Source organism: Zootoca vivipara, chromosome 10 (assembly GCF_963506605.1).
Source record: "Zootoca vivipara chromosome 10, rZooViv1.1, whole genome shotgun sequence".
In the NCBI taxonomy this organism is placed as follows: domain Eukaryota; kingdom Metazoa; phylum Chordata; class Lepidosauria; order Squamata; family Lacertidae; genus Zootoca; species Zootoca vivipara.
This window is the reverse complement of record NC_083285.1, coordinates 68086536-68100254: the sequence shown is the minus strand read 5'-3', so window position 1 is coordinate 68100254 and position 13719 is coordinate 68086536. Positions and strand designations below refer to the sequence as shown.

Here is a 13719-nt window from a genome sequence, read left to right as displayed (position 1 = left end):
GGCCAACAGTCTGCCTCAGTGTAAAGCGGTTTCGTACGGTTCCCTGTGTGGCGTAGACCTGAGCATCCCTCATGCCGTTTACTCCGTTGGGTTTCCCGCTCCGGCCTCAGAGCAAGTAACCAGCACAGTAATGTACGCGGTCTCTCTGCTTTGCTTAATTGCTGCTTTTCTGCTCTGCTCCCGGGAGCCCAGCCGCCTTGCCGCTGGTAAACAAGTCACTTGTGATGCGTTCAGCAAAGCGTTCCAAAACCTTCCTCCTTCCTTCAGCAGGGCAAACAGTTCTGAGGCTGTGTATCTGATGAAGTGTGCATGCACACGAAAGCTCATACCAAAATAAAAACTTAGTTGGTCTTTAAGGTGCTACTGAAGGAATTTTTTTTATTTTAGTTCTGAGGCTGTTTGCCTGAACGGCTGCTTCAGCCCTGCCCAAAAGAAAGCCTTTCTTGGCAACTGGGTCTTGCAAAGTGGGACTCTGGCATGCCTGAAGAACCACAGAGCATTCTAGCGAGAGTTCTCTGCTTTCTGCCAGGGGGTGCAGTCCTTTTTTAGGAAGGTGTCCCTAGCCCATCTAATGGGATCATATGCAAAGAGGTGCTTCTTAGGATTTTGCAGCCATTGAGAGCCTTATCTGCAGGGGCTGGTGAAGCCAGTAACCAGCACTTTGAATTTCACCCTGGAGCAAATAGCTGTTCAGTGCAATGGGCTGTCAATGGCTCCAAGCAATGGTTCTGAATCCCAGTTGCTGAAAAGTTGCTCTTGTGCTTGGATCCTGCTTGCAGGCATCTGCTTGGCTATTGCAAGAACAGGATGCACAGTGCATAGTCCATTGGCCTCATCCAGCAGGCTCTCCTTATGTTCTTTACTTAATGGCTAGAGGGCTGGTGTTTGCTTGTTCTCTTGACCCACTTGTGCCAGAAGCTGCTCTGACCTTGGTCTGCGCTCAGAATCATAAAACTGTAGAGTTGGAAGGGACCCCGAGGGTCATCTAGCCCAACCCCCTGCAATGCAGGCATTATGAAGTTATTGTAGTGCCTAAATCCCCACTGCCTTACATCTTGCAGCTCCTGTTGCCCCAGAGGAAGCGGGGAGCGAAGCCCCTGCTGACCCCGTGAGCCTCACTTGGGGCGTCCCCATGGCACACTCCTACATCATCTGGCCCGCAGGAAACGGCATGGAAAGGACCTTGGCATCCCTTTTAAGCTAAGGACTGAGATGGGTTGGACAGAGCTGCCGGTCCCAGTCCCCCCCGAGCCCTTCTACCTTGCTCATCCATTCAGAAATGAAATGGTTTCTGTCCAAGAGGGTTGACACGCTGGTCAGATGTTGCCAGCTTGAAGAAGGCCTATGATTTGACCTTGGTCAAATACTGTCAAATATTCTGAGAATGCCAACTTATTGGTGGCAGCTCAAGATCCCCCCCCCCAAGTTTTGTGATGATGCCCATATCTTTGCAATGGCAGGTATAGGGACTCCGCCCCCCCCCATCCTTGCAGCAGCCAGGAGCAGACTCAGCGTTATATTAAAGCTTCTTTTTGGTCACCAGCTAGAACAGCCAGCGGCTTCTGACAAGGATGCCAGCCATCTTCAGATGGAAACAGCCACCCGCTGACTCCCATTTTGCTTGCTGCAGGGAACGCAGGCTGCTTCCCCCCCTTTCCCACGTGGGTCTGCTTTCTATCAGCCTGGAAATATTTTTAAGTTTTCAAAAAGTCAGTTGCATTGTTTCGCAGTAACGGTTAATGGCTTTGGGGGTTCTTTTTTTTGTAATTAGTGTGAGCATCAAAATCTGTAGATGATAAAAAATACCCTTTCTTTTTTGTTGCTGTTGTTGTAATAAAGTGAATGCTTGAAAAAATATTTGACCAGCCAGGTGACCAAGTCTTTCTTTTTCTTTCAAATCCTTCACATACCAAGCTCTTGACATTCATGATAAAGGGTTGTATTGCTGGCTTTCTGCCCTGCATGCCCTTCCATCCCCATGCCATTTCTTCTCCCCTACCATTGCTCTAATTTTGGGTGGCATTAAGGGTTCGGTGCCCCTCTGGCTAAGCTAGGTTGGGTGCTGGGGAGCCCTTGGGAGCATTGTGCCATGTAGTGTTCTTACATAACTGGCAGATCGCTTTCCCTTCACCCGGTGGGTGGGCAGCGCCAGGAGACTCTTGGCAATCACACGGAGCACAACTGCTCAGCATCCCGGCTCATGCATGCTTGGATGTTTTTTTGCGTTTTGACTTCTGGGCAGGCCAGTCCTCTCCCACCCGACACCCAGGGAAGGATCTGCCCGGTTACATGGGCGTCAGTTCCCCGGCGTAGCCAATCAGGGACGCTTCGTTAGCGTGGAACTCGGTCGGCGTAGAAGATTAAGGGGGGAGCAATCTGATTGGTCACAAAGAGCTGAGGGAGGTGGGAGGGGGAAGGAGGGCGAAGAGCCTTAGCGAGCGGCGGAATTAACCAGCCAATTCATTCTGCCCTAGATTTGATGCAGACGAATGGGCTCGTTCATCATCCTATTACATATGCCTCCGGGCTGTCCTTCGCCTCTTAGCAAGAGCTTTGCCAAAGTTCAGTAATCCGGACGTCCTTTCCTGCAAGGAAATAGCCGTATCTGTTACCCGTATTGCCGCTGGCTAGTGGAGGCCGGCCGAGCACCCCTCCCTGGTCATAAAGTGAGTGGGTGGCAGAAGGCAGAAGGGATGTTCTTCAAGGGTCAGATACTGGAATATTTTGGACACCAGATTCAACTGATAAGAGGAGAGTTGCAGGGGCTTTGTCCCCCTAGCCCTTCTCCCGTTAACCCCAGTCGATGGAGATCGGCTGTGGTTGCTTCACCACCTCACGTGTCCCTAGCCTTAGCTCTGGCACTGAAATCATGTTTCGGGGTGAGCCTGAACAACCTGCTTGCAGAGGGGCAGGGGCTCCCCTGAGCAGAACTGAGTGTTCAAGTTTGGTGGCAAATTCATAGCGGGGGGGGGGCTCTCAGTGGCTACTGGCCATGGTGGCTGTGGTCTCCCTCCACACTGGGAGGCCGTCACGCTTCTGAATACCAGTTGCTGGAGACCACAGGAGGAGAGAAGTTGCTCCTGTGCTCGGATCCTGCTTGCAGGGCATCTGAGAACAGGGTGCTGGACTAAGTGGGCCACTGGCCTGATCCAGCAGGCTCCTCTTGTGTCCTTACATTCCTATTCAATCCAAATTCTGCACCAATCAAGGATGATTTCTGTGAACCTGCATGGATTAGGTACACTGACAGAACGTGCACAATTCGTCTTGTTTCCTGATCTCCGATTCTAGATTTGCTAGTTGTGGGTCAGGGGCTTTGCTGCTCACTGAAGCCACGGAAATCCCACCCAGCCCTCTTCCTGCCCTACTGAGATGCCAACAGCAGTCACACAGCCATAAGGACTAGGGGCTTGATTCTTTAAATAATGAATAAGGCAGTTGACATTCTCAGAAAGCTGAATTCTGCAAACTGGATGTTTTATCCCCCTGCCCCCCCAGTGGAACTGCAGATACAATCCTGACTGTCCCAGAATGTCACTTCGTCTCAGTGATCTATCAGATGCCAAGCCCAGGAGGTCATGTGACCATCTCTTCCTCCTCTCTCTCTCTCTCTCTCTCTCTCTCTCGTTGCTTTTGGGATGGCCTGGGAAGATTAACTGTGGTGTGTTTGGAGTGGGGAGGCCAGGGAAGCAGAGCGCAGCTGGGCCCCCGCCACCCTGGCAACAAAGAGCTTGCGCTTGCAGTTTGGCGCAACAACCTCCAGCCCCCTCCTGCGAGGTGAACGCTGCCGACGGCAAACCCAAGCCCACCACTTGGTGTGCTTCTGCTGGTCGTCCTAGACTGCTCCTGGGCATTCATCCTTGCCAATAGGAACTGTGCATGTGCTTCTTATGTCTGCCACGGGGGCCCATCGCAGGTATTGCCACGCTCGGGCAGGACTGAAGCCAGGCTGCTGCCTAGGCTGGGCCTGACGTGTGCCCGCCTGTCTACCGGCTGGGACTGAGAGAGCGTGGCAGCAAACTCTGCCCCGTGGCACTGACTATCTCCTCCTGATCTGGATCAGTGGGGCTGGAGCCCTGCAGGCGGATCGCGCCAGAGGCCATTCCAGCCCAGCTTCCTGCTCCCTCGGGGACCAGCCAGATACCAAAACAGAAAGCCCTCTTGCTGGACCCCATGGCATCCCTCCCCATTGAAAGGCATCCTGTCTCCAATGGTGGATGGCATATCCGGGCATGAGCAGGACTCTGTTTCGCTCGGCCTTGCATTCCCCACCTGCAATTTGCGAAGGGTACTCCCGGTCCCTTGTGAGAGATTTTACTTTCTTGGGCTCCTTGATCACTGCAGATGGTGACAGCAGTCACGAAATTAAAAGACGCCTGCTTCTTGGGAGAAAAGCAATGACAAACCTAGGCAGCATCTTAAAAAGCAGAGACATCACCTTGCCGACAAAGGTCCGTATAGTTAAAGCTATGGTTTTCCCAGTAGTGATGTATGGAAGTGAGAGCTGGACCATAAAGAAGGCTGATCGCCGAAGAATGGATGCTTTTGAATTATGGTGCTGGAGGAGACTCTTGAGAGTCCCATGGACTGCAAGAAGATCAAACCTATCCATTCTTAAGGAAATCAGCCCTGAGTGCTCACTGGAAGGACAGATCGTGAAGCTGAGGCTCCAATACTTTGGCCACCTCATGAGAAGAAAAGAATCCTTGGAAAAGACCCTGATGATGGGAAAGATTGAGGGCACTAGGAGAAGGGGACGACAGAGGACAAGATGGTTGGACAGTGTTCTCGAAGCTACCAACATGAGTTTGACCAAACTGCGGGAGGCAGTGGAAGACAGGAGTGCCTGGCGTGCTATGGTCCATGGGGTCACGAAGAGTCGGACACGACTAAACGACTAAACAACACACTCCCGGTCCCTTACAGAGAGGAATACATTGGCCCTCTAAAGCATTACATAAATGAGGCGTGCCAGCATGCTACCCTCCTTTGCCTTGCAGTTCTTAGAGAAGCTTGCGGCACCTCCTTTGCTCCCCCCCCCTTCCGCCCTGCAGCTCCTTCCTTCCCTGCTGGGAGCCCTGACATCCTCTCCCATTAATGGGGCCGATCAGTCGCTCCCTCCAGCTGTCACAGGCGATGGCATCTATTTTTTTAAATGTGTGTGTGTGTGTGTGTGTGTGTGCGTGTATATTCCCTTTAAAGCGCAGGATCGTTTTTACCTTCCACGTGGCCTGAATTAGGGGAAATGGACAGGAGGGACTGGGCCTGTTTAAAAATTAAAGCTGATTACAAGGCATTAACGTTGCATTTAAAGGAATAGATGGCCGTCCTCGGGTGCTCACCGCCCGCTCCAATATGTTCCCTTCTGCTCTGCGCCAAGGAATAGCAGCCTGCGCTGTTAGCGGGAGGAGAAGCTGGCAGCCATTTTGGGCCTTAGCAAGTGGGAGGCCTCAGAAAGCGCTTTGGAGGTTTTTTTGGGGGGGCGCTGTCCCTGCACAGTTGAAAATCTGGTCCTCTCTCAGCAGCTAGAGGGGCTTTATTTACACGCTGCCTCAAGTCAGATCACTGGGTCCTCCTTCCTGCAGCGCATGATTAAAACCGTGTCTGCTCCAGAGAAGCGGACACGGAGCAATGGATTCAAGCTACAAGAAAGAAGATTCTACCTAAACTTCCTGACAGTAAGAGCTGTTCAACAGTGGAATTTGCTACCAAGGAGTGTGGTGGAGTCTCCTTCTTTGGAGGTCTTTAAGCAGAGGCTTGACAGGCATATGTCAAGAATGCTTTGATGGTGTTTCCTACTTGGCAGGGGGTTGGACTGGATGGCCCTTGTGGTCTCTTCCAACTCTAGGATTCTATGATTCTATGAAAACTGTGGAACTCACTGCCGCAGGAGGCAGGGATGAGAGAAATTAGTGGAGGAAAGGGCTATCAGTGGCTACTAGCCAGGTTGGCTGCGCTCTGCCTCCGCGGTCAGAGGCAGCGACGCTTCTGAATCCCGCAGGAGCGGAGAGTGTCGCTCTTGTGCTTGAACCCTGCTTGGAGGTTTCTCAGGGGCATCTTGTTTGGCCACTCTGAGAACAGGATGCTGGACTAGATGGGACACTGGCCTGCTTCATCCAGCAAGCTCGTCTTCACATTCCTTGCACTTTCTGGAGATTCTCCACATCTTAAAAGGGGTGGTGGGGAGCCCTTTCCTAGCAGGGCAGGGAAAGTTGGCCACTCACGCTGCCAGCTTGTAGGAGAATGGCAATATCAGGAACGCAGGCTGGGAGAGGAATGCTTTTGCCCCGGTGAACCGGCCTTGACTGCCGCCTGCATTCTGTGACTTGGTTTCAGCCGCTGCTACTGCCACCACTCAAGACATTTTAGGTGACTCGTTTATACCGCATCAGCCTTTCGTTCTCCGCCGCCACGTCACGATAATCGCAGACATTTCTGCTGAGAGGGGAAGCATTGGAGATCAGGAACATGCTCTCATCTTCCCTCCGTGGACAGCAGTTGTCCAAGGAGCCAGGTCACTGGCACGTGAGCTAAAGCTGCAGCTTTTGAGTTGATTGATTGGTTAATCAACTCAAATCCTTCTGTGTTGTGCAGGCCTAAGCTTCAGAAGTCGGTCTCGCTAAGTTCAATGTTCGCGAGTTTAATATTGTAGCCCAAAACGATGCTTCCCCACTCCAGTTAGCAAAAGACAGAAGAGAGAATTTTCCTGCTCCACTTCTCACACAAGAGCAGGGATGGAAGAGGATTAGAATGCACCTTCCAGACTAATTCAGAGATCTGAAAGCAGTTATGCGCCTCTGAATTTTGTGCTATGGTGCTCATTTCAAAAAATTTACTGGGTGGCATTAAAAAACACCACATGTATTAAAGTAAAGTACATTTTTAAATGTGTACATTGTATATGTTGAGATAAAATAATACAAAACACATATATTGTGATAAAATATATATTTAAATACAGAGGGTTGAAAAAAAGTTGAGAGATTATTGTGGAAATGGGATTGAACAGAGCCCTGCAGAATTCGCCCTGGGCAGGATTCATCCATTTCTGCACAAGGGGGAATACGTCTTCTGAGATGGCACCCACTATGCATAAAAATCTATGTGCCTTTTCTTTCTTCAAAAGTGAAGATGATGCAAATAATAATAATAATAATAATATTTATAATAATAATATTTATAATAATAATTTATTATTTGTACCCCGCCCATCTGACTGGGTTACCCCAGCCACTCTGGGCGGCTCATATAAAACTCATATAGTGGATTGGTTTTAACATTTTGTTGGTCAATCTTAACATCAATGTTTTTATATTGCTTCTCCTGTTCGCCATTTTCCTTCCCACTACAATAATTTGACTGGAGAATGACTGAGGAATTTGTAAGCGTGCTTCTGTTGAAATTCTCACTGCCCAGGTAGACTAGCTGTTCTGAAAAGTGTTACGTGTTTTTAGTAACTGCTAATACAACGTGCAGTCATAGATGAGTTGCGATTTAGCTGTGATTCCTACTTTGCAGGGGGTTGGACTAGATGGCCACCCTGGTCCCTTCCAACTCTACAATTCTGTGATTCTATGCTTGCCAGTTCTAAGATGCAGCTGCCTCTAATCTAGTTGCGGTATTGCTTAGTGCTGCCTTGGCCTTCCCTGCCCAAGCCCTGTTTCGAATGGGATTCGAGAGAAGCCCAACACAGATAAAGGAGAGCGATAAAGGGCACGCATCAAAAATGCCTGCATGTTGCAGCCGCGCGTCATCTCCTTTCTCCATGAATACCAATGCCACTTTCCTCGTGTCTCTTGGGTGCAACTCAGGAGGCAAATGGGGCAGAGAGGGAGGCTGGTGAAGTTTGCCAGCATTTGCTTTAGCCTTTGATTGGATGGGTGGCTAAGGACACGAATGTGCTGGCATTTCTCTGGCGCATGGTGCCAGGAACTGAGCAGCAGCTCTGTAGCCCTTCTGGCTGCAAACCCTGCCCCTTGATGCTCTGGGGAGGGCAGTGCCTCGCCTGCCTGCCTGCCTGCCTTTTTCTCCTCTCCCTCTCCAGCCCCACATCTCCCAGTGACCTTCTCAGTCCCGGGGACAGCTTGGCTTTGCTGGGAAGCGGATCATGTGACTGCAGTAATCCGTAGCCGGTAAACAGCTGCGCGGGGAGCTTGCAGGAAGAATCGGCCTCTTTCCACCCCACAGACACACACGCAAGCACACGCGCCCCTTGGCCTGCATATTCTGATCTGAGAAGAGGCCATGGGGCAGCCATCACTGTGTGGAGGTCACTGTATCTGTGCCTCTGAGGTGGTCGTGCCGGACATAGGAACCTAGACAGCTGTCTTTATAGCAAGCCAGGCCAATGGTCCATCTTGCTCAGTATTGTCTGCACTGACTGGCAGCCGATCTCCAGGGTTTCAGGCAGGAGTCTCTCCCAGCTCCATTGGGGAGATGCCGTTGGGGATTGAAGCGGGACCTTCTGCATGCAAGGCAGATGTCCTAGTACTGAGCTACAGGCCCTTCCCCATCTTGCACTCAGGCTCGCTTTTCTCCGTAGCCGCTAGCCGCAATAACTTGTTGCTTTGTTAAATTTCCCCATTTCTGGGTGCTAATTCCTTACCCCAGCCCAAGACAGGAAGATTCCCAGCAGATCGAGCCAAAAGGTCTATCAGATATGCTCTGTCTAGGTGAGCTTTCTGTCTCCTGCCACAGGCACTCGGGTGGGAAGCTCGTAAGCAATGAATTGCAGCCAGTTCCTCTCTCTCTTCTCCTTTTCGTTAGCCATTGTTTTCGGGTAGGTCTCTTGAGCAACTCTGCCAAATAGAGAAGAAAGGAGGTGAAATGTTAGAGCTAGCGGGCAGATTTAACAAGCCATCAGCATTCACCCAGAGTCCTCTAAAGAACTTGTTTTTAACAAAACAAAATAAAATGCTGATTGGAATTTAAATCAAACTCCTTAGCAGAGGATTAGGAGACAGCCATTGTAACACTTGTTGCTTGAAAGGCATCTAAGGAGGAAACAGGAAATCATAGACCTGTCGACATAACGTCTGACCCAGGTTCAATTGGTAGAAAGAATCGTTAAAACCCACAGAAGAACAAGTCTTGTGGCAGAAGGATCAGCATGGCTTCTGCAAAGAGAAATCCTGCCAGGATTTTAGATTTCTTTGCAGAGTGTGAACAAGCAGGTGGCGAGGGCTGATCCGGTAGATATTTTACTCTTGGACTTTCAGAGAGCTTTTGATGCAGGTCCTCATCAAAAGCTCTTGCCTGAGCTTTAACTTCCAGATCCAGCCAAAATGCCATGCGAGTTTGGCAAGCTTTCAGCTTCTCCAGAAGGCATTATGTCAGCGACACAAAGCAGGGGAAAAGTGGAAGGGAGGGCGATGAGGAAAAACATAACAAGCACAAAATTACTCTGGATGCTACAGCTACAAGCTCAGCTTGTAGGCTCGGTTCCAAGATGGAGATGGTTGGATAATACGTCCCTTTCAGGTGCTGCACCAAGGATTCTGGGCTGAAGAAGTAATGGCTGCCGCCTGTTTCCTTAAACACACAAGTTCCTAGGTAGGCTTCTCTCCCAGGCTTGAGTGGAGGACCCCCCCCCCATAGGCTGCAGTTTGGGGCCTCATTGAAACAACACAGGTTTCCGCCAGAGAAGTCGAGAGACAGGGCTATCGGTGGGCACCAACCCTGTTGGCAACCTCTGCCCTCCACCGTCAAGAGGCAGCAATTCCAGTTGCTCTTGTGCTCAGATCCTGCTTGCGGTTTCCCATAGGCATCTGGTTGGCCCCTGCGAGAACAGGATGCTGGACTAGGCGGGCCCATGGTCCGATCCAGCAGGCTCTTCTGATATATCACAGTGTGCCACCCACATCCCCCAAACCTTCCCCCTGGAGCGCCCGAAATGGCCTCTCGCAGGGGCAGGTGGGAGCAGTTCCATAGGAACCCCACGCCACAGTGTATAGGCCAGCCTCCCCCCCCAACCTGGGGCCCTCCAGATGTTCGGACTACGGCTCCCCTTCAGCTCCAAAACATCTGGAGGACCTCAGTTTGTGGGGAGGCATTTGCAGGCATGCAGAATGCTTTGAATTCCATCTTTGGGGCTGTTTTGAATCGGGCAAGAGGGAGGCATCATTAACCAACGTATGGGTGTTTGTAGGGTTTCGTCATGGCCTTTGGCTACTGCCATAAAATCTTATTTACCAATGTATGAAGCATTGCTTTTTCTGAGTGCCTGGTCAGGGCTAGACAAGTAGCCTGGGGTGAAGCCCAATTGGACAGTTTTGACGTGTACTTGTCTCTGTTCTTTGACCACACAAATAGGGAAATCATCTACGAGCGACTCCTCCCGCAATTCCTTGTTGTGGTTGGGCTATTATATAAACTCACCTTGAAATCTTGGCTACCTGTAACTGTGCTTCTGTCATTTTCTTCTTCTTCTTTTGCACCAACTATGCTCCGTGCATGGCTCTGCCACTGTTGCTTATGTGTTAATAATAATAAGAATTGTGTTTTTTTATTTAAAAAATCAGACAACCATTGTTCACTCCGGTTAGTCACCGCCAGCAGCAGCATGTTCTGAACGGACTGAAGTTTCTGGAAAGTTTTCCCAAGGACCACCCTGGTTACAGTCCCCCCCCCCCTAGATTGCACCCAGAATTCGAGCACCTTCCTTTGGGGCAGGGTGCCATGCCAGGGAGCAGCGCCGGCAGCCCTACAAACGTGCTCTTCGCCCCCCCCCCACACACACACCCGCCCTTGCCCAAGTTGTGAGCAAAGGGATTTTCTCTTTAATACCATTGAAAGGGTCCGAAATCCCAAGCTTTAGATTAACATGTGGCAACTAGATTAAGGCTAATCAGAGGGGCAGATGCCGTGGGGTGACAATCCCAGGCCTGATTACCATATCTCTGGGGCTTTAACTCCTCTCCCAAGGGCAGGCGGCTGTGCTCTGGGGTCCTGAAGGGAACTTGCCCACCTCTCCCCTTGCACCACTCCCCTTGCTCGCTTTCTCAGCGCTGAAGGCTGTTGCATCTAATGCTGGCGAGCAATTCAGGAGCAAAGGACATTTGTGTGTGTGTGTTCGTGTCCATGCACAGACAACTCCCAGTTTTTAAGCCTCCATGCTGTGCATGAGGCGAAGCCAGGCTGAATGCCATATTTAGCAATGGTCTCGTTGCACATTGACCTTTCTTGGTTTTTCCATTTCCTTTGTTTTTCTTCTTTTCGCTCGCCTGTCCCTTTCCTTTCTCCATCTCTCTCCTTTTATCCCAGTTGAGAGCCCCAGGCTTGCAACCCAACGTGCTCTCTCTGCCCCAGTGACAAGGGGGCGAGTTTGGCCATATTTCATTTCATTCTTTCTTTTTTTTAATGCAGCAACAGAACTCTGACTTTGGGATGTTGATAGGTTTGCTTGTTCATGACCAGTCCTTCGCCCTAAGTTCCCAGGGCGGGTCACAACATTAAAAAGAGTTTAAAACGACGTACAACCAGTGCTGTTTTTGCAAGGGGATGCATACCCCCTAAACATTTCGTGAATCTAAGTTTGGCCTCGTTGAGGGGCAGTATTTCAATATGAGTAGGAAAATGAGAGTACCCCTAAACATTTTGGGGGGGGAGTCCTTGTGCTCACGTGATTCCAGGATGGGTCACATGAGTCAAATCAGCCTTTGCCAACCTGGTACCCCCCCTAATAATAATAATAATAATAATAATAATAATAATAATAATAATAATGGTTTGAGAGGCCTGGGAAGCCAGGTTGTCCAAATTCCAATAATATGTTTGCAGCGAACCCCAAATTAAGTTTCCTGCTGTTTTTAACCGAATTAGCGTGTAGAAGTGTACATTGCATTCTGGCTTGGCTCTTCGGCTTCATTTCCTCCAGAGTTGTTCCCCTCATCACATCTTTCTGCGACGTGCTTGATCTCAGCTTGCCAGCGTGGACTCAGGACCTGGGAGAGACCAGGGTTCGAATCCTCACTTGGCTGTGAAGCTCACTGGGTGACCTTGGGGGCTAGTCGCTGCCTCTTAGCCTAACCAACCTCATCGGGTTGTCCGGGGGGGGGGTTAAATGAGGAGCCATTTATACCAGCTTGAGCTCCTGGGAGAAGAAGATGGGAGAATGAATGAATGAATGAATGAATGAATCTGTGATCTGAATTAAAATAAAAAAAAATCCTTCAGTAGCACCTTAAAGACCAACTAAGTTTTTATTTTGGTATGAGCTTTCGTGTGCATGCACACTTCTTCAGATACAGTGAAATGGAAGTTTCCAGGCACTTATGTAGAGAAGGGGTGGGGATGGGGAGGGGGGATCACTCAGAAGGGTGGTGGAAGTGGGTGATTGACTGACTGATAGCTGTTGATGACCGCAAACGACTGCAAATGGTTTTGCATGAAAAAGCAAGGGTTGAGATGGCTGAAGATCGCTTATCATGTATAATGAGATAAGAATCCGATATCTCTGTTCAAACCAGGTCCCTCCATGGTTTTGAGCTTGGTGATAAGTTGCAATTCAGCAACTTCTCTTTCCAGTCTATTTCTGAAATTCTTTTGTAGTAAGACAGCTACTTTGAGATCTTGTATAGAATGTCCTGGGAGATTGAAGTGTTCTCCTACTGGTTTTTCTGTCTTCTGGTTCCTGATGTCAGATTTATGTCCATTTATCCTTTGGCGTAGGGTTTGGCCTGTTTGTCCAATATAGAGAGCTGAAGGGCACTGTTGGCATTTGATGGCATACACAATGTTAGAAGATGAGCAGTTAAATAGTCCTGAGATGGTATGTTGGATGTTGTTGGGGCCAGTAATGGTGTTGTCTGGGTGTATGTGGCAGCAAAGTTGGCATCTGGGTTTATTGCAGGCTCTGGTACCAGTGTCCATGTTAAGTCTGGTGGTTGTATTATTGTGGGTGAGGAGTTGTTTAAGATTGGGTGGCTGTCTGTAGGCAATGAAAGGTCTTCCTCCCAGAGCTTGAGAAAGGGAGCTGTCATTGTCCAGGAGAGGCTGTAGATCTCTGATGATGCGTTGTACTGTTTTAGCTTGGGAGCTGTATGTGATGACTAGTGGTGTTCTGTTATTTTCTTTTTTGGGTCTGTCTTGCAGCAGGTTCTCTCTAGGTATCTGTCTGGCTCTGTTGATCTGTTGTTTAACTTCATCAGGTGGATATTTTAGTTCTAAAAAGGTTTGCTGTAGATCTCTTAGGTGAGATTCTCTGTCTGTAGAGTTGGAACAGATGCGGTTGTAACGTAAGGCCTGGCTGTATACGATGGATTGTTTGGTATGTTTGGGATGGTAGCTAGAAGCATGTAGATATGTTTGTCGGTCAGTTGGTTTTCTGTATAAGGTGGTGTCTATATGTCCATCCTGTATTTTTATAGTAGTGTCCAAAAAATGTATTTCTTGCATAGATTGGTTCATTGTTAGGTTGATGGTGGGGTGAAAGTCATTGAATGTCTGGTGGAAGGTTTCCAGGGTCTGTTGTCCATGTGTCCAGATAATAAAAATATCGTCAATGTATCGCAGGTACAGGAGAGGTTTGAGTGGGTAGGAGTTAAGGAAACGTTGTTCTAAATCTGCCATGAAGATGTTGGCATACTGTGGGGCCATGCGGGTGCCCATGGCTGTGCCGCTGATCTGGAGGAACAGGTCATCACCAAATTTGAAGTGGTTGTGGGTAAGGACAAAGTGGCAGAGTTTGGTAGCAAAGTCCGCTGTGGTTTTATCTGAAAT

At 49.4% G+C, this 13719-nt stretch overlaps 1 protein-coding gene across 9 annotated transcripts in view; it reads left to right on the top strand.

Annotated features, from left to right (window-relative positions):
* The window catches only part of NRF1 (nuclear respiratory factor 1), a 73757-nt gene that overhangs the window by 52958 nt on the left and 7080 nt on the right, over positions 1-13719 (top strand). Inside the window, exon 11 of one of the 9 annotated variants that reach the window (XM_060279248.1) lies at positions 1062-12262. The exons of the other annotated variants lie outside the window; for them this stretch is intronic. Coding sequence (XP_060135231.1) covers positions 1062-1204 — 143 coding nt within the window. The 3' untranslated portion in view covers positions 1205-12262. Of the gene's footprint in view, positions 1-1061; positions 12263-13719 lie in introns of those variants that run through there. 9 annotated transcript variants of the gene reach the window in all.